The sequence below is a fragment of the Pipistrellus kuhlii genome, unplaced genomic scaffold (genome assembly GCF_014108245.1).
Source record: "Pipistrellus kuhlii isolate mPipKuh1 unplaced genomic scaffold, mPipKuh1.p scaffold_m20_p_14, whole genome shotgun sequence".
Classification (NCBI taxonomy): Eukaryota; Metazoa; Chordata; class Mammalia; order Chiroptera; family Vespertilionidae; genus Pipistrellus; species Pipistrellus kuhlii.
In genome coordinates, this window is record NW_023425449.1 from 6,708,295 (window position 1) to 6,729,159 (window position 20,865).

Below are 20,865 nucleotides of genomic sequence, written 5' to 3' on the forward strand. Positions count from 1 at the left end.
CAAACCCGTATAAGTCCAATCCTTTGGCTGAGGGACCCCAGTCACCTGTGCATATGTTCCCACCAGAGGGTGAGATGGAACAATCTCCTTGTCTCCTCCCCCAAGCTTTACCCCCCAATAAATTCTGTTTCCTTCCCACCGTTTTTGTCCCTGAATCCACTTTCCAGTTTTACGAGACAAAGCACTCGGACCCAACCGCATTGGGGTATACTGTGGGTTTCAATATGGAATGCTAAGTGTTGTGTGGTATACCTTACTGAGTAGTCTCATTTGTTAGTACGTAGTTCTAGCTTTTCACTGCCATTGGTCAGTTTTACTGCTCAATAAATTGTTGTAAATAGTAATGATTATTGTCCATAGAGATGGGAATTGAAAATTGGCCCGTGCCAACAACCTGACCACAGATAGGCAAAGAAGAACAAGAACACAAGATATATACTATCCTTAAGTAATATTTTGTTATTTTGGAGAAAAAATGAAGGTATTATATTAAGAAACAAGATACCAGTAAAAATATGAAAAATCATTCAATCTCTAAATTATCAAGAGAATGTATAGTAAAAATACATTTCATCCATAAAATTGGCAAAATTCTTACACACTGAAAATATCAAGAGCAGATAAGGGGGCAGGGCAAAGAGCACTCTTCGGTCCTGATGATGGATGTGTAAAATGGCATTCTGGACATTAATCTGAGAATATCCATTAATATTTTATATTTGTAAAATCTTCCAAAACTGTTAACCTGAAAATAACTTCGCCAAGTGAGAGACAACAAGCATTTATGTAGGGATCGGTTATAGCAGCGTTTTTCAACCGCTGTTCCGCGGCACACTAGATGTTGCCTGGTGTGCCGTAGGTGCAGACAAGACAAGAATTTTATAATTTTTCACTATTTTGTTTACTTAATATTTCATAATAAAGTAATTATAAAATACTTTCTTTGTGTTTATTTGATTCCTATTCAAGAGAATTACTTTATATATAGTCAATATAGGCACAGAGTTAAATTTTTTAACATTTTCTAATGGTGGTGTGCCTCGTGATTTTTTTCATGAAACAAGTGTGCCTTTGCCCAAAAAAGGTTGAAAAACACTGGGTTATAGGGTTAAGCCTTGGACTGACCTGCTGGCAAAGCCACAAACAAGTCCCAGCTTAGAGGGCACAGCCCTCTTAGCATAATTACTCTTGATCTTGGGACTGCTCCCTAGATCTTTCCTGGGTAGCTAATGGGCTGTGGGAGGTGGAGCAAGCTGCCAAAACAAGTGAAACTCACAGGAACACTGTAACTATGGTGACCACTACCTTGTTTACCTCTAACTATAAAATAAAGGCTCAGCTTGCCATCTGGATCTATTCTCTGTGGCTTTCGCCAGGCACAGGAGATCCATCTAGACCCAGCTTATCCTCTTTGTTTGTCTTTTCTACATCCTTCACCGGCCCTCCCTCAGGGTCCCCCAACCCTTGGCTGGGTGTGGCACACGTTTGTTTACTTGAGGACCAACACAATAGCTATTCAGAAAGCAGTGATTCAGACAGAAACCCAAAGTCTTCCAATTAGGAGGTGAAGGCAAGGGGTATTTATGAGACAGAAAAGGGGAATAATTATATGAGTAGAATCAAGGGTGCTAATAAGCTATATATAATAAGGAATTTCTGTAGAGGCAGATAAGCTAATACAGTGATGCTGATTCTTAAAAATGTCTTTCATTTTCAGTACAGTAGTCATAATAACTGCTCTCTTGTTATCTTTGCAAATAGTTCTTTGGAACACAATGTTGCTTTAAGCTCAGATCAAATATTGTTTTGCCCAGTTTTAACATTCCAAAGATTTGAGGATTAAGACACACAGGCAAGGCAGTTCCTCTGGGATGACAGCTCCAACTCCATTTTGGTTTTTGTGTTGATGTTGTTTTTTTTAATATATTTTATTGATTTTTTACAGAAAGGAAGAGAGAGGGATAGAGTTAGAAACATCGATGAGAGAGAATCATCGATCAGCTGCCTCTTGCACATCCCCACTGAGGATGTGCCCGCAACCAAGGTACATGTCCTTGACCGGAATCGAACCTGGGACCTTTCAGTCCGCAGGCCGACGCTCTATCCACTGAGCCAAACCAGTTTCGGCTCCAACTCCATTTTGAAATGGCTCTGTTTATATTATTTTTTACAATACTATGGTCTACATTAGGCAGCATTAAAATGAAAGAGGCAGATTTCGTGTGTGTGTGGGTGTGTGTAGATTGATTTCAGAGAGAAAAAGAGAGGAAGAGAGAGAGAGGGAGAAAGGGAGAGAGAGAGAGATGGAAGCATCAATAATGAGAGAGAATCATTAATCAGCTGCCTCCTTCATGCCACCCTGGGGATAGAGACCAAAACCCAGGCAGGTGCCCTGACTAGGACTTGAACCATAGCCTCTTGGTTGATGGTGATGCTCAACCACTGAACCATACCAGCCAGGCTTCAATATTTTATTTATTTATTTATTTTTACATAAGAAAACAAAGTTTTAATACATATGCATTGGTAATTTCAGAGATATGAAGATTGCAAAGACAGTGCGGCCAACACTGGGTATATTAAGACATTTTGGACAAAGGAGAAAGGGGGATGGGAGGGAGTATTAGATTTCAGAAGAATGGAAGATTTACAAGTAGTTTTGGAGGAGGGGAACATACCTGCCATGCAAATTCTCGCTAGGCAAATCAGAAACAACGGGACACAGCGGGTATCTGCCTGAAGCCCTCTGTTTACCATACTTAATTCAAATTAGGTAAGGCCACCTCACTGAGGATCTGTATAATTCCGATTTGATTTAAACTGTAGTTTTAAAACAATCGTACTTTTCTTCTCCCTCTCAGCTAACTTCACTGCCCTGATGATCCTTGACTCCTGAGACAGCAGAAGACTACAGCCCAGTTCTGAGTAATGGTTACCCCCAGGTTTAATCCCCTGGCAGGCTAAGGATAACAGACCCTGAGCCCTAAGGCAGGAAAGCCCATGTAAACTTGTTCCTGAAAGTGGTCCGGACACACAGCTGACCTGGCAGTTGTCCTCAGGACCTGAAGAAATTATTTATTACCCTTATCTCACCTCTGACCAATCAGCTCCTACTATGACCCTGAACCCCTAGCCCATGGTGCCTTGTGATTTTGCCCTATACCTGTATAATCTGTAACCTATGTCCTCCAGGAGTTGGGTCTTTCAGAGTTGGAGCCTGGAGCCCTCCAGACCGGCCAGTTCAGATAAAGCAATTCCTTTTGTTAGGGGCAGAAATAGAACACCATCACATCAAGTTGTTTGTTTGTTTTTAAATTACAGTTGACATTTAATATTATATTAGTTTCAGGTGTACAGCATAGTACTTAAACTTGTAATTTACAAAGTGATTTCACTGGTAAGTCTAGTACCCACCTGGCGCCATACATAGTTATTACAATATTGACTATACCGTTACTATTTTGTAACTGACAATTTTTTAAAATATATTTTTACTGAGGAAGGGAGAGGGAGAGATAGAAACATCAATAATGAGAATCAATGATCGTCTACCTTCTGCACACCCCCTACTGGGGATTGAGCCTGCAACCGGGCATGTGCCCTTGACCAGAATCGAACCTGGGACCCTTCAGTCTGCAGGCCGACACTCTATCCACTGAGCAAAACCAGCTAAGGCTGTAACTGACAATTTGTACTGATCACAAATCACAACAAGTATAATAGTAATGAAAAATTCTGAAATACTGTGAGAGTTACCAAAATGTGACACAGAGACACCAAGTGAACAAATACAATTGAAAAATGGAATCAACATACTTGCTCGATACAGGGTTGCCACAAACCTTCAATTTGTAAAGCACATTACGTGCAAAGCCCAATAAAACAAAGTGCAACAAAACGAGGTGTGCCTAGATGTGCTTTCATATAGCCTGAGCATCATCATAAATGATACATGAATTGTTCATACATTGCTGGTGGGAGTATAAAGTTGTATTATCTGCAGAAGGCAACTCATCATTATCAATCAAAATGACAAATGCACACTGCACACACTTTGAGACCAGCCCCCTACTCCAATGTACAATATTTACCCCATGGATATATCTCACCTATGTTTATAATACACAGATATTCGATCAGACCGTCAAACCTCAGAGGGAAAGTAGGGGAGGGTGGGGGTAAGGGGAAGAGATCACCCAAAGGACTTGTATGCATGCATATAAGCCTAACCAGTAAACATAGACATCAGAGGAGTGAGGGCATGGGAGGAGGGAGGACAATGGGGGGATAAGGACACATATGTAATACCTTAATCAATAAATGTAACAATAATTTTTAAAAACATAGATATTCACTATAGCTTTGTTTGTAATAACAAAAATGCTAAGCAACCTAATAAGGCTCTGGTTAAATATACTTGGGAAATCCATATAATAGAATATTATGTAGTTTTTAAATAGAAAGAGGTAGTTCTAAATGCACTGACAAAAAGATTTCAAAGATAGATTATTAGAGTGAAAACGCAAAGTATAAAACAGTGCAGCTAGTGAACAATAACTTGTGTGGAGAAAATATATTACATACAAATGCTTCCAAATGTACAAAACATCTCATACATACCCAAATACTGATAACTAGATGGCAAGGGATCAGGGAAAGGGGACTTCTTACTATATTCTTCACAACTTCTGAATTTTTTGCCATGTGCATTCTTATTTTTTTTTAAAGGTCACAAGGAACTATATATATTATAGGATTCTATTCATATGAAATGTCCAAAACAGGCAAAACCACAGAGACAAAAAGCAGATTGGTGGTTGCCAGGGCTGGGAAGAAAGTGAGGAACGGGGAGCTGACTGCTTAATTGGCCCTGAGATTCCTTTTAGTGATGATAATGCTCTGAAACTAGATAGTGGTGATGGTTGCAAAACACCGTAAATGTGCCAAATGCCACTGAAATGCACATTTTAAAATGGTTAAAAAAGTGTAACTTTTGCCCGGCCCATTGTGGCTCAGTGGTTGAGTGTCAACCCATGAACCAGGAAGTCACAGTTCAATTCCCAGTCTGGGTATTTGCCTGGATTACAAGCTAAACCCTGTAGGGGACATGCAGGAGGCAGCCCATTGATGATTTTCATTGTTGATGTTTCTCTCTCTCTCTTCTTCTCCCTCTCCCGCTCTCTGAAATCAATAAAAACATATATCTATGAACAGACAGACAGGTACACACACACACTCACCCACACACATCTTCTATTTATAACAATGAAAGCGTAACATGCTAATTAGACCAGATGTCCTTCCAGACGTCCTTCTGGATGTCCTTCCAGACACTGCCCACTGAGACAATCCAGCTAGGGCTCTATGCTTTTCTATGTGGAACCTCGCTCTTCAGCAATCCCTACAGAAAGCAAGACGCTTCTTACAATGCCCTTCTCCCCAGTTAACCTCTCTGGACGACAGGCAGGGGGTGTCAGCAGGTTGGCACAGGCTCCCCCGTCCAGTGGATGCATTAAATAGGAGAAGGATTAAGGGATTAAAGGTTGAGTAAATTAATTCACTCTTTAGTTTATCTTAACTCTTAACTCTCTTCTCAGATTTAGCCAGGAAAAGAACAAGGAACCATAGAACACAAATGAAACCCCAAACCAGTAACAAGGAATGTAACATACTAGTGTAGAGTCTAAATATCATTCTCTGGGGAAGTTATTAGTTACCATGATAGAAAAAAAAAAAAAAACAGGCATGCATGGATCACTATCTGACAGTAGAGATGAAAGACTGGGAAAATAGGACATTCATCTAAAAGACAGAAGAAAAGAGGGAGGAGTAAGGTAGGAAGAAATGAGAGCAAATCAGTGAGACATGGCAGCAGCTAAACTGCCACGCCCAGAACTGTATCTACAAATCTCCCTGAACTGGTACCAGCTCCAAAGTCCTTCCGCACTTGTAAGTTCTGAGGAGCTCAAATGGTACCAGTGATCCTGGCCGAATGGGGAAACACAACATTCCTTTCTGCCCACCAAGAAATGAACCTCTGATAGGTAAAATTAATCATCACCAAGCTCAAGAACTTCCTTGAAAAGGGTTAAGTGATGAAGGCACTTTTTGTTGATTTACACTGGTATCTTAAGGATGGCGGTTAGAAAACCACAAATCAGCAGACAGGGTTCTCTCCCTGAATATGCTTGTTCAACCAAAAATAAATAAAATACAATTTGGAAAACTGTAGTTTTGATGTTGGCTTTCACAAGGACAAACAAACATCTGTGAACAATCTTCATTATTTTTTTTTAATTACCTGAAAAATACTGATCTATTACAGATATAAAAAGAACCATAGCCATTATTTTAACTCAATTCAACAATGGGGAGAGGGAACATTTGTTAAATAATTGCTTTTACTGCTTTTACTTCATAATTCCCATCCTACTGATCTGAAGTTACTCCATGGACTATAATGATTTAACAATTTCATTTATTTCAAGTTCACTTCTCCAATTTTAGTATTGTTAACATGGTTTTTTATTTTTTATTTTTTAAAAAATATATTTTATTGATTTTCCACAGAGAAGAAGGGAGAGGGACAGAGAGCCAGAAACATCGATCAGCTGCTTCCTGCACACCCCCTACTGGGGATGTGCCCGCAACCAAGGCACTCGCCCCTGACCAGAATCAAACCCAGGACCCTCCAGTCCACAGGCCGACGCTCTATCCACTGAGCCAAACCAGCCAGGGCAACATGTTTTTTTAGAAAAAAAAAATTTTTTAATCTTTAAACACCCTTTAGTACTTGAAGCAAAGACCATATTTGCCCAATATGTTCACAATGAACAGTATCAGACATACACCTATTATAAAGTACAAGATTTAAATAACACGGTTATTAATGCATCATTAAAGATAAATTATGACAACAAAAATCTGAATTGCCAACAATCTAGTAGTACTGTATCAATAACTTTCAAATGTACATATCCATTCTAAGTAATCAATTTAAATAATCCTTTATAATACAGAGCTAATATGCTAATTAGACCAGACGGTGGAACGACCTTCCAGTTCAACCTTCCAGAACAACCTTCCGGAACAACCGGTGGTCAGGTCCGAGAAGCAGCTGGCGCTGCAAGGGCCAAGGCAGCCGGGGCTGTGAGGACCGAGCCCCTGGCACGAATTTCATGCACCAGGCCTCTAGCACTGTAATAAAACTGGTCAAGTGTAAACCTGATTACTAAAAAGTACAGTCTTACCTGTACGATGTAGGTGAAATGCTGGCAGTGCAGATGTCTCCCCGTGATTCATTTCTCTACCACTGTCTTCAGCAGGCAGAGGATTTAAACTGTATATTTTGGGATCAGCTTGTGATTGGAGAAAAGTATTAGTTGCAGCAACCTAAAAGAACGAAATATGTATTTCATGCAGAAATTCAATCTAATTTTCCATATTTTTACATAACAGATACCTAATTTAAAAAGAGCGACCAGTTTAAAAAAAAAAAAAAAGCTACAAGTATACTTTCTCTACATATTCATAGGGAATAGATACTTTAAAATAATTTAAAATTCCATTTTTATTGTTTTTTAAATTAGTTTTAAAAGCTGAGCCTAGCCAGTGTGTCTCTGTAGTTGAGTGTCGACCAGGAATCAGGAGGTTTGTCTTTAAACTGCCTTATCTAAAGTTTTCATTTATTTATGTGTGTGTGTGTGTGTGTGTGTTTGTGTATAAATATATATATATGGCGTAGGATCACAGGAAGGTCAGGGTATCCTGCCACCCGTGAGGAGTAAGCCCAAGTTGCTGTAGGAAGTGTCATCACAAAGGAGCCATTCTTCAGGCGCTCTGCTCTCTCCACTCCAATCACCCTGGCCAGTATGGCTCTCCGGTTAGCGCACTGAAGGTCACAGGTTTGATTCCCAGTCAAGGGCAAATACCTGGGTTAAGGGTTCAAGCCCCAACCCTAATCAGGGTGGGTGCAGGAGCCAACCTATCAATCTGTCTCTCTCATCAAAGTTTCTCTCTTTCTCTCTCTCTCCTCCCAATCCCTTGCCCCTTCCCTTCCACTCTCTCTAAAAATCAATGGAAAAAATATCCTTGGGTAAAGATTTAAAAAAAGAAAAAAAAGAACCTGACCCGTGTGGCTCAGTGGTTGAGCATCAACTTATGAACCAGGAGGTCTCGGCTCAATTCCCAGTCAGGGCACATGCCCAGGTTGTGGGCTCAATCCCCAGTAGGGGGAATGCAGGAAGGAAACAGCCCATAGATGATTCTCTCTCATCTTTGATGTTTATCTCTCTCTCTCCCTCTCCCTTCCTCTCTCTGAAATCAATTTATGCTTCCTTTAATTTTTTTTTTTTTTTTTTACCTCAGACAATTGTATATCTGGATCCAGCTTTGTATTCTCTTCATTCAGACTTGGATTACTTCTTGTTGGCGGTATAAATTTTGGTTTTTTGAAGGGTTTCCCCTGCAACTGACTTGGTGCTGCAGATCGTCTCATATTCAGCAGTACGAACCTGAAAAATACCAAAAACAAAAATCTTCCATAAATCTGATTAGATCCGGTCTTTCTGCCTCGGTTTCTGTGGTGAGTGGGGACATGCACACTGTGCAGGGCAGCTTTTATACAGTGTGAGGGGTTAGCAGAGGAGGGAAACCATTCTCTACGGTTTCCTATTCAAGGGCAAAATAGATCCCTATTAACACAATCTGAGAGCAAATGAATGGTTTGATTAAATTTAAAATTGGTTTGTAACTGTACTTGAGAAGCAGTATTTACCAATACCAGTGGTCAACACAGCTTCTGTCTAAGTAAGTCATACCAACATAACCTCACTAGCCCCACCCCCTTCTATTATGGCCAACAGGATATTACCTGTCCTTGGATACATAACTGACAACTGCAACATGATGAGTTTAAACACACAAATGTTAGGCCCTTAATGGTCAAATGAAATGGAATAGAAAGTTTATATGAAAAACCAAGGCTTTTAGATGACAACAGCTCAACTGAAATAACAAGATAATGACGAGCTTACTTAAAGTAATGTAATAAATATTTGATGTTAATAAAAATAACGTCCACATCATGAAATTAGTAGGTTTTATTTTCTGCATTTAGTCAGATCCCCCTGGAAAACTCTGACAATTCTGACCAACCCGTTTTAAAAAGAACACTAGAAAAATACAGCAGATAGAAACTTTGGGCAAACTACTTAAACTCTCTGGATATCAATTCCCTCATTTGTAAAATTTTATCACGAGGTGGTAAAATTCCTTTCATTACCACCTTAAACCCTAAAGCCCTTCCAGACCTAACACATGATTTCTCATTTTTCAACCCTCCTATTTATTTATTAACTATTTTTTAAATGAATTTGAGAATGTAGGCAGGTGAGAAGCGGCACAGAGAGGTGGTGGTTCAGAAAACAGACTAAGTTGGCTTGAATTCTAGCTCTGCCATTTACATCCATCAGTCATCGAACTTATTAATGCATTTAAAAGTAAACTGCAGGCATCAGTATATTTACCCCTAAATATTTCAGCTTCCTTGTACCTCTTAAATTAGAACCATCTGAGCCCTATGCCCAGGCCCTAAAAATAATGCTGTAGCTGGTTTGACTCAGTGGATAGAGCGTGGGCCTGAGGACTGAAGGGTCCCAGGTTCGATTCCCATCAAGGACACATGCCTGGGTTGCTGGGCTCCATTCCCAGCAGGGGGCATGCAGGAGGCAGCTGATCAATGATTCTCATCATTAATGTCTCTCTCTCTCTCTCTCTCTCTCTCTCCTTCTCCTTTTCTCTTTGAAATCAATAAAATATATTTAAAAATAAAGAATGCCCACTTGGCAGCCCTAGTGGGATGAATTCTAAGATGAATTGAGGTGATGTGAACACCCTGCCTGCTTCTATCCTCCCAAGTCAATGGCAAGTCCTGGCTGATAGACAGCTGCGACCCATCAGAAAGCCCGAACGTTGGGGCAATGCAGAGATAGTGAGGAACACAGCTTTGAAGGTCACCGTGTGATGTCATCCCTCACAGCACAGCTTTACAGGTAAATACCTGGACTGACTCTGCCTCGTGTGTGATCGTGTTCAGTCTCTGTGTCTCCATGGCTTCAACGATAAGAGTGGGTACGATAACCATGATGACCGTGCTGCTGGATTAAGTAAAATGCTTCAAGCACTCAGAACAGAGCTTACACATAGTAAGCACCCAAGGTTGTCTGTAATAACACCATGTTCTAATTATCACTGGGTGCTTAATACACAAGGTCCTGTGATGAAGGTCCCATGAGATGAGACAGTGAAGGATGTAGCTCGACCCAGGGGATCATGATCGAAATCTGTGGGTTTGTGTGGGCACTGAAGGTGGGAGGGGTGCCATCATCAGACCTCCGGGAGCAAGGAGGTAAATAAGCCAAGGACCTGCCGCGGACCGCCTCTGCTGCTGCTGCTGCTGCTGCTGCTGCGCTGCAGGCCTCACTGCTCTTTTTCTTTTTCCCTTTTTAACATATTTTATTTTTTACAGAGAGGAAGGGAGAGGAATAGAGAGTTAGAAACATCGATGAGAGAGAATCATCGATCAGCTGCCTCTTGCACACCCACTACTGGGGATGTGCCCGCAACCAAGGTACCTGCCCTTGCCCGGAATCGAACCCGGGACCTTTCAGTCCGCAGACTGACGCTCTATCCACTGAGCCACACCGGTCAGGGCTCACCTGCTCTTTTGAGCTCAGGGCCCCGCTCCACCGGCCGCCCAAACCCGCCGCTAAGGAATCAGCACCGGAGGCGGCGTAGGCCCGCCCGGGGGTTAGGAACGCGGCGGGCGGAGCCGGCGGACCGCAGAGCGGAGTCCCGTCCCCCGGGGGCTCCCCCAAAACGCCCCCACCGCCGCCCGCCGCCCCCCGGAACCGCGGCCAGGGCCCCCCGCACCTGAGATCGCCCCGGGACCTGTAGGAGGCGGCCCTGCTGGCTCCACCACCGACCTCCCCGCTCCCTCCGAGGCCTGCTGCGCGCCTCTCCCCGCCGAGGCCCCCCGGGCGCGGGCGGTCCTCCGGGGAAGCCGCGGGGCGGGCGCGGAGAAGCGGGGTCCCCGCGGGCGGCGCCAGGCAGACGGCTCCCCTCCCGGCGGCGCTCAAAGAGCCCGCGGCCGCGCGGCCAATGGCGGGGGAGCCGCCGCGCGTGCGCAGCGCCTCCCCGGCGGCGCCCCGCCCAGCACGCCGCTGATTGGCCGGCCTCCCGGCACGTGGCCCGCCGCGCCTCTCTGCCCGCGCCGCCCAGCGTCTCCGAGGCTGCGCTTCGGCTCCGAAAGGGACTTGTGCCGCCGGTGTGGCTCAGTGGATGGAGCGTGGGCCTGCGGAGCGAAGGGCCCTGGGTTCCATTCGGTCAGAAAGGATTGGCACGAATTACTGAAAGTGATGAAAAGCCAAGGAGCTACAACCCAGGTGACTCTATCCAGCAAGTCTAACATTCAGAATCAGAGGACAGAGAAGAGCTTCCCAGACAAGAAGGGGCCAAAGAAGCTCACCGCCATCAAACCGTTAGTAAAACTAATTAATTAAAGGGTCTTTTTTAAGAAGAAAAAGATTAAAAAATATGAATAGCCCTGGCTGGTGTGGCTCAGTTGGTTGGAGTGTTGTCCCACATACAGAAAGGTTAAGGGTTGGGGCACATATGGAAGGCAACCAATATTCTCTCTCACATAGATGCCCCCCCTCTTCCTCACCCTCTAAAATCAAGCATTTCCTCCAGTGAGGATTTTTTTAAAAACATGAATTAAAAATAGCTGTATATACATGTTTATCAACAAGAACTTGAAGTGCAAATGGTTAAATTTTCCAATGAAAAGACAATGTCTGAAGATAACAAAGCAAGACCATTACATATGCTGTGTACAAGAGACCCACTTCAGATCAAAAGGCACAGACTGAAAGAGATGGGAAAAATATATTTCATGAAAATAGAAATTTACAAAGCTGGGATAGCAATACTTATACCAGACAAAATCCGCATTGGCCTGCGGACTGAAGGGTCCCGGGTTCGATTCGGGTCAAGGGCACGCATCTTAGATGTGGGCACATCCCCAGTGGGGGGTGGTGCTGGAGGCAGCTGATAGATGTTTCTCTCTCATTGATGTTTCTAACTATTTCCCTTCTTCTCTGTAAAAAAATCAATAAAATATATATTTTTTAAAAATCGATAGAAAAAATTAAAATGAAATAAAAATAAAAAACAAAACACACAAAATGATAAGCCAAAACTATTCATTGTGGCATTGTTTACAATAGCCAAATATGGAATCAACCTAATCATATAAAGAAGTGATGCACATAAATGGAATGTAACCATAAGAAAAAATAAAATCTTGCCATCTACAACAGCATGGATATACCTAGTGTGTTGTGCTGAGTAGAGTCAGAGACAAATGCCATTTCACTTATATGCTGAATATGAAAAAGAATAACTGAACAAGCAGAGCTGAGACTCAGATACAGAAAACACTTCGATGGTTGCCAGGTGGGAGGAGGGTTGGAGGGATGAGTGAAAGAAGTGAAGAGATTAAGAAGTACAAATTGGTGGTTACAGAACTGACATCCATGGGGATGTCAATAATACTGTAGTAACTGTGTGGTGTCAGATGGGTACAAGATTTATGGGGTGATCACTTCCTGGGTTATATAAATGTCTAATCACTGCGTTATACACCTGAGACTGACATAATATTGCCAGCAACTCTAATTGAAAAACCAAAATTACTTTTAAAAAATTAGAAGCTAGCCAACGTGTTTTTAAAATCTGTTTTTATCACTTTTGAATCAAATTCCTTAGATTTCTACATCTGTAAAATTAAGATATTTCCTTTGCTGGACTGTTATAAAGACTGAGTAATAGTGCATAAAGGGGAATTCCTTAGATTCCCATTTATCTAAGATTATTGGGCAATCAGGACATTTTTAATGATGCACATAAATGGAATACAACCACCATAAGAAAAAACAAAATCTTCATCTACAACAGCATGGATATACCTAGTGTCTGTTATAAACTTTATTTCTGTATATAAAGTCCAGATTAGGTCTCTTGGATTCCCAAAATAACTATTAGGACACATCTCATTTTAGGCTTTAGATAACTGTAATAAAATAGCAAATGTAGGTATAATTTGCTTCTGCAGTACTAATTTATTACTTTGGCTGGCCTGAATTCCTGAGTGTTACACTAATAGTCAAATAGCATACACAACACTGATATTTCTCAAAGATTATGTTCAACTTAAAGCTAAAAAACAAATCAAGAAATGTACTTATAGTGCTTGCTTTGGAAGTACATATACTAAAATTGGAACAATACAGAGATTAGCATGGCCCCTACACAAGGATGACACACAAATTCATGAAGCATTCCATTAAAAAAAAGTACATATATGTAGCCATATTTTATTATTTAACAAATGTAATTACTTAAGAAATAATTATTACATGTATTAGGGACAAACTTTGAATTCTATCTAATGTGAATAATATATCTTTAGAGATGAGCTTATTAGGTTTGAGAATTTAAAGGGGTTTAGTTATCCTGGGTTTTTTGAGGCCATTAGGGATATGAGATTTCCTTTACTTTTCACTTAAACATCAGAATCTTCAGAGCTGAGCTTTTATTTAAGGAATTCTATCAAACATTGTATTTACTCACAAATAGTTCAGCAAAACGAATAATAAATGAGACTCATACACACTCCTTTGTTAAGTCTTTTTATTTATTGATTGATTTGAAAGAGAGGGAGAGAGAAGAAACATTGATGAGAAACATCCATTGGCTGCGGCTTCCTCCTGCATGTCCTGAGAGCCCTCCACCCCCTTACTGCCACCCCCACCCCCCACCCCACCCCACCTCCCAGGATTGAGCTTGCAACTTGGGGATATGCCCCTACCAGGAATCGGACAGGTGACCTCTTGATTCATGGGTCCACACTCAACCATTGAGCCAATCGGCCTGGGCGAGAAGTCTCTATTTTATGTCAGTTATATAGGCTCAGTGTTATCTCTTGTGAAAAATATGGCTATTTTCCGTTATAAACTTTATTTCTGTATATAAAGTCCAGATTTTGTTAGGTCTTTTGAATTCCCAAGATAACTATTAGGACACACCTAATCATTTTAGGCTTTAGATGACTGTAATAAAATAGCAATTGTAGGTCTAAGTATAAAGGTGAAACACGAAGTACATACACATTTCTAATGTACAGAAGAACGCTGTGTTTCTCTTGTTACAGACAAAAAGGTTCCCCAAACTACGCATCAGGGAACCCTAGTAAATCAGTACAAGGGTCCGTGTTTAAATTTCTGAGGGGAACACATCTGTTGGACATAACACAAACTGCTTGTTTGAGGTAGTTTATATTCTCAATCTTAAGTGGCTTTCTATTTCTTCCCATGACGGTGCATCTTTTAAAAACTGGTTTTTCAGGAGCTGTGATAAAAGTACTGTGCAAAAAGCATAGTGCAACAGAAGTGACAGCAGCAGTGTCGATCCACGCTGATTCCAAGGTGTGAGAAGCTGTACAGTGTCCGCAATTACTAATGCTTACGATATAAATTCTTACTAAGTTGTCTGGACCTGACTGCTTAATAAATGGAAGTATCATGCAATTCTTTTGTCCTAGATGTGAAAGAAAAAAGAAAAAAAAATGACTGAAACGCTAAAGGGCACTATGAGCTGAGAAAATATTAGGAACATCTGTGGTATAGGCAAGGATACCCTAAGACAAAAGTAATTTCATCATTCATTTTTCTACCTAAGAAATTTTCTAATCTTATAGAAGGAGGAAAAAAAATATATAAAAACATACATACAAAGTTTGGATTTTTATTGAAATCTTGTGTTACGTATCAAACAAATCTGCTTTCTTCAGATAAAAATATTTTTTCAGAGTTTCCAGGTAACTGCTAAAAGGTTACGTTGGTCCTTCGATGTCTTATTATTTTTTGTTGTCAGGAAAGGTTCATATACATGTAGGATGTCCCCAGAGTAACTCTTATCGCGTAAAGGACCGCACGTGCCGGCCTCTGCCGCTGCCGCCGCTGACAAACTTGCCCCTGGAGCCGCCGCTGCCGCTGTTCGCACTGGCCCAGGAGGGCCCCAGGCCCCCGCGGCCCCGGGAAGCCCGGTCCCGGGGGCTTGGGCGGTAGCCTGCGGAAGAAAGCACACAGTACTCGCTGCAGCATCCTTTCCTCTCCCGTTCTATGAAGACTCATCTACAACACTGAGCTCCAACCAAGACAGAAATTATTCTTGGCTCCTTTAAAGTCCATGTACAAGTGCTATGAATGTGTCAGAGACCAGTGTGAACTGTCCTCTTTAAATAGTTTCATATGAGCCGGGACCGGTTGGCTCAATGGATAGAGCGTCGGCTTGGGGACTGAAGGGCCCCGGGTTCGATTCCGGTCAAGGGCATGTACCTTGGTTGCGGGCATATCCCCAGTAGGGGGTGTGCAAGAGGCAGCTGATCGATGACTCTCTCTCATCGATGTTTCTAACTCTCTATCTCTCTCCCTTCCTCTCTGTAAAAAATCAATAATATATATTTTTTTAAATAAAAAATAATACAAATATATATAGAAATAGTTTCATATGAGAACAACATCTCAAATAAAGCTGTTAAGGGTTATATGCTTACTAGTATACACACAATATAGTACAGTAACTAAAAACAGAAGACACCATATGTACATGCCCTTGACCGGAATCGAACCTAGGACCCTTCAGTCTGCAGGCCGACGCTCTATCCACTGAGCCAAACCGGTTTCGGCAGAAGACACCATACGAAGATATGTCTATTCTTAAAATACTTTGGCCAAAAATGTACCTAAGGGTTGGCTTTTATCATTAAAATATAGAAACAAGTACACTGCCATAAAACTGCTCAGACTATACACAAAGGTCAGAATAAGCACTTTTGGTTATTTCTATAGAAAATATACATGGGGCACTCATTCAGATATAAAATTAAATTGACTTTAGAATTACACATTTATATTCTAAAATATTCTCTCCCAGAATCAGAGTACATTACACTTAACAATTTGAAAATGTGGATTCACTTCCCTCTCTCAGCAATACCAAGTAGGAAGAACGTTTACCTGTGGAGCTGAGTGGTCGCAGAGGTGGAAGCGGGCCCCTGTTGAAATTGCTCTGGCCTCCGCGGCTCTCATTGTAAGTCCCTCGAGGAGTGTTCTGAGCGCTCCAACTGGAGCCTCTTGTTCCCTCCCGACGACTGTAGTTTCCTGAAGGCAACACAAGCAAAACCTTTTTTCACAACTGCAGGTGGGTTAAGAAAGACGGGACAGGTTTTCCTTAACCTTCAAAGGGAACAGAAGATACACTGAAATTCTTGTAAACGAAACAGACTGTGGAGTGGCAGCATCACACGTGGTTAAGAGCGGAAGCTGTGGAGCCAGACTGCCAGGTTCGCACACTGGTTTTACTACTCACACTGAGCTGTCCTGACAGTCTTCTCTTCCGTAAAGTGGGCGTATGAACAAAACCTACCGCATGGGGCTGATGTGAGAGTTTTTCATATATATAACATAGCTATGTGTCTGCTATTAAGGTAAACTCCCATTTTCTTTCACTCCTATCTAAATTCTTGAAACAATTTAAAACAGATTAAATATCACATTGGGAATCAAGTACACAAGAGATGCAATGGTGAATATACAGAAAAATCTTCGTGAAATTGTTGATAAGTACAGCTTTAAAAAAATGTATAATTATTATTCAGAAAGGATAAACATAATCCTTAATGTAAAAACGAAAATAATTAGCCCAGACTTAATTAAACTCATCACTAAATGTGCTTAAATTAAGTGAAAGTTACTTTAAAAAGAGAATGTTTCCCTATCCAATAAAATGCTCTGAAAATAGTCAAGAGGCAGCTTAATTTTAGTAACAGAAAAATGCTTCATCTGAATCACTACCATCTTGGTTGAGGGCACATCCCCAGTAGGTGGTGTGCAGGAGGCACCTGATCGATGTCTCTGTCATCGATGTTTCTAACTCTATCCCTCTCTCTTCCTCTCTGTAAATAAATAAATAAATAAATAAATAAATAGCTATGGGAAAACATCCTCAGGTGAGGATTAACAAAACAAAAAAAGAGAAAGGAAACACATATATGTAGTTACCTTTTGAGGCAGGCGGTGTGAAAAACCTGTTTTGACTGTGAAAAGCTCCCCGCCCTCCTCGGTTGCCTGAAAACCCGCCACGAGAAGAAATCTTCTGGGAGACTTTGAGCGGCCGTTTTGGTGGGGGTATTCCATCCTGCGGGACCACTTCTTTACTTTCAGCTGCAACAAAGTCGTCCACATGCATAGAGGGTGGTCTGCTCGTGTTCTGCTTTCTCTGACGGAAAATATCATGGGGGCGGATACCCTGCCCAAATCCGCCCCTGCCCCTTCCTCTGGGTGGGGGCACAACGTGAGCTCGTTTGGCAGGTTCAATGTACTCGGATTTTCCACTATTAAAGCAAAAATAATCCATGAGAACATTTTTTTAAAATATATACTTCCGATGAATAAATCAATCTTCACAATATGAAAATTACATTTCAATTATTTCTTATTCCAATTGTGGTTAGTTTTCAAATATTCCCATTACAGGCAAACCTTGCTTTAATATGCTTTGCTTTACTGAACTTCACAGATACTGCATTTTTTACAGACTGAAGTCAAGAACCTACATCAGTAAAAAGATTGACTCACCAAAGGCTCAGATGATAGTATCATTTAGCAATCAAGTATTTTTTAATTAAGGTATGTACATTGGTTTTTAGACCCAAAGATATTGCACACTTAATAGACTTTAGTATAGGGTAAACATAATGTTTACATGCACCAAGAAACAAAAAATTTCATGTAACTCACTTTATTATGATATTTACTTTATTGTAGTAGTCTGGAACCAAGCCTACATGTCTCCCAAGATATACCTGTACTTTCCATGGAAATACAATAAAACTAGCTAAGAATGGCACTCACATTTTATTGATATAACTAACAATTATCCTGTCTTATAAAAAGAAATATGCTAATTGACCCTCGCATTGTTGCAAAGATGGTGGCACCCACAGCCAATAGGAGGGAATATGCTAATTGACTGCTCCGCCCTCAAAGATGGCGGCACTCAGTGTCCTCAGCACCCTCCGACTTGCTGCCTCCTGCACAACCCCCATTGGGGATCAATGGGCATGTGCCCTTGGCTAGAAATTGAACTGGCAATCTCCTGGTACACAAACAACCCCCAACTGAGCCACATCAGCCAAGGCTTCCTTTATCCTTTAATAGCCATGTGTCTAGCTTAAAATACACTAAAATAAATAAACATATGTGACCACAATCAAAATCTTCAGTAGAATAAATGTTACCTTGAAGTTATAAAGGTCTCATGCTTGTGCTTCCCAAGTTTGAATCCTTTCGTGGTCTTGGTTCTCCCTGGAGATGATGGTTCTGACAAAAACGAGCGCTCTAATTCCGAGTGCAAGTCAAAGTCAGTACAGCATTTTTCAGAGAGTTCAATTAAGTCCACTTTTACCTGCAGTCATAAAAATTAAATAAAATGAAATATACACCTTAAATGTAACTATTAGTGTAACACTTAACTATGGAAATTCTTATTTCCTATAAATTATCTGACTCTAATTAATTACAGGCCTACCTCTTTCCCTCATCTTTACAAAAAACAACATCACTGGTAGTTAAAAAAAAAAAATCTTAGGAACTCATTTGTGGGTTTTTCTTGGTGGGTAATGGGTTTGGCGTTTTTCCTCACAGAAGTGTCATTAATCTAAGAGACCTAGGCTGCCTGACAAAGAACGCAGGATTTCTCTATATAAATTAACAATGTAGCATCTCCAGAACTTTTCCAAAAGAATATGAAAATAACATATTCTACAAGCCGTATAAAGTTAACCTATCTGCTATAAAAGGATTTTGTGCATCAGGTCTCAAAGTTCTATGCATTTAATGAGGTATCAACCTAAGTTTACTTTCAGAGAAATGAAAATTACATTTACTTAGGTTTTATTCAAATTTATCAAACCTAAAAGTCTTAAAATTTCCCTAAGCCATGTAAGGTCACAGTCATTAATGCAACACAGCTGTGATTCAAAGTGAAGTTTATAAAAACAACAAGTTGTAATACAAATGTTTTATGTGATGCCAATATGGTAGTCGCTAACCACATATACCTATTTAATTTAAAATTAATTGAAATTAAAATTAAAATTAAATGCAGTTTCTCAATTATATTAACATTTCATTGCTCACCAGTCACATAAAGCTGGTGGCTACTTTACTGGACAGGATATAGAATATTTCTGCCATCACATAAAGTTCTATTGGACAGCACAGTTCTTCTAAAGAATCAATGACCAATTTCCAATGAAAAAAGAAATTAATTCTTTTTTTTAACATGTTTTTTATTGGTTTCAGAAAGGAAGGGAGAGGGAGAGAGAGAAACATCAATGATAAGAGAGATTATCGATTAGCTGCTTATTACACGATCCTGCAACTCGGGCATATGCCCTGACATGGAATCAATACAGTGACCTCTGGCTCATAGGTCGACACTCAACCACTGACCCACACCACTGGGCAAGAAATTAATTCTTTAATGAGATTTAAACTGAATTGTATGTGATCTTTTAAATAAGGAAAAAAGAATCCTCAATACATAAATTATACTTTAAATGTGAATCATTTAAAAAATGTTATTGTACATGATGAGTAATAGCATTTTTTAGAACAGAAAATATCAAATACGTATATTCCTTTGATCAAGAAAAAAAAAATATGGTACTATAAGATGTAGCTGAAATCATCCTCCCTAATATATCTCTGAGAAGCACAAAACAGACTACATTGAATTTTCAGTCTTAGTGTAACTATACTATAATGCTACTCAGCATTATAGTATGTCAATATGCATTAGTACTTCATTATTCTAACAAATACATTCCTTACATTTTCTCAAATTAAGAGCAGATAACACAACACCATTCTGCTCCTTAAACACAAACAGGAATAATTATTAATTTGGGGGATAATTTATTCTCTACTTTAAAAATATAAGAAAACAAATTACTTCAGTATACTTATGCAAAATGTGATTTTTTTTCCCCCCCACTAAAATGTCTCATTCTTGCCCTACCCGGTGTGGCTCAGTGGATAGAGCGTCATCCTGAGAATTGAAGTCAAGGGCACAAGCCTGGATTGCAGGCTCAATCCCCAGTAGGGGGCGTGCAAGAGGCAACTGATCAATGATTCTCTCTTATTATTGATATTCTATCTCTCCCTCTCCATTCCTTTCTGAAGTCAATAAAAACAAAATAAAATGTCTCATCCCTATATATACAGATCACTAACCAGAAAGAAGCAAAATAAGTAGCATAAAAACTGAGTCTTGGACACTATTGAGTGGGCGACTGACATAAAAGTATGCAGTACTGGTCCCCAAATGAACTTGTAACAGCTATATTAGAGCTAAGAATGCACAAAGAAACAACAACTTCTTTTCTAAATATTTAGTAATAAAATTATACCAAATCCAGGTCTCCATCAATATCTTCAGTCTGAAATGGAGTAAACCACATAGATTTCAATTGATCATCCATGACATCAGCTAGTACATATGCAGTCCTAGAACAAAAAAAGAATTTGGTAAAAAGAAGAAATCCAAAATAAAAAATTTTAACATCTTCTAATTAGAGTAAAGTCTGTGGAAAGTACAATTTAAAATGTCACCCTGTAAAAGTATTAAAAATTAGCACTTAAAAATTTAATTCAAAAAGTTATTTAAGAATTAAGTATC

The 20,865-nt window shown here is 40.3% G+C and overlaps 2 protein-coding genes, 1 long non-coding RNA gene and 1 other non-coding gene across 8 annotated transcripts in view; 2 read left to right on the top strand and 2 right to left on the bottom strand.

The window, feature by feature from the left end:
- Nucleotides 1-11,143, bottom strand: part of RAD54B (RAD54 homolog B) — a 49,836-nt gene extending 38,693 nt beyond the window's left edge. For both annotated transcript variants that reach the window (XM_036436524.2, XM_036436525.2), the window contains exons 1-3: nucleotides 10,933-11,143; nucleotides 8,363-8,513; nucleotides 7,251-7,392 (exon numbers count right to left, since the gene is read on the bottom strand). In XM_036436524.2, the coding sequence (XP_036292417.1) occupies nucleotides 7,251-7,392; nucleotides 8,363-8,497 (277 nt within the window). In that variant the 5' untranslated portion in view covers nucleotides 8,498-8,513; nucleotides 10,933-11,143. The remainder of the gene's footprint in view (nucleotides 1-7,250; nucleotides 7,393-8,362; nucleotides 8,514-10,932) is intronic.
- Nucleotides 11,144-12,857: 1,714 nt separating this feature from the next.
- LOC118718113 lies at nucleotides 12,858-15,088 on the top strand. Its single transcript, XR_004987687.2, has 2 exons — nucleotides 12,858-13,155; nucleotides 14,195-15,088. It is a non-coding gene; the product is annotated as an uncharacterized LOC118718113 (long non-coding RNA).
- LOC118718711 lies at nucleotides 13,309-13,412 on the top strand. Its single transcript, XR_004987895.1, has one exon. It is a non-coding gene; the product is annotated as a U6 spliceosomal RNA (small nuclear RNA).
- Nucleotides 14,850-20,865, bottom strand: part of VIRMA (vir like m6A methyltransferase associated) — a 46,984-nt gene continuing 40,968 nt past the window's right edge. For all 4 annotated transcript variants that reach the window (XM_036436520.2, XM_036436521.2, XM_036436519.2 and 1 more), the window contains 5 exons: nucleotides 20,597-20,693; nucleotides 18,422-18,588; nucleotides 17,184-17,515; nucleotides 16,140-16,283; nucleotides 14,850-15,189 (listed from right to left, as the gene is read on the bottom strand). In XM_036436520.2, the coding sequence (XP_036292413.1) occupies nucleotides 15,035-15,189; nucleotides 16,140-16,283; nucleotides 17,184-17,515; nucleotides 18,422-18,588; nucleotides 20,597-20,693 (895 nt within the window). In that variant the 3' untranslated portion in view covers nucleotides 14,850-15,034. The remainder of the gene's footprint in view (nucleotides 15,190-16,139; nucleotides 16,284-17,183; nucleotides 17,516-18,421; nucleotides 18,589-20,596; nucleotides 20,694-20,865) is intronic.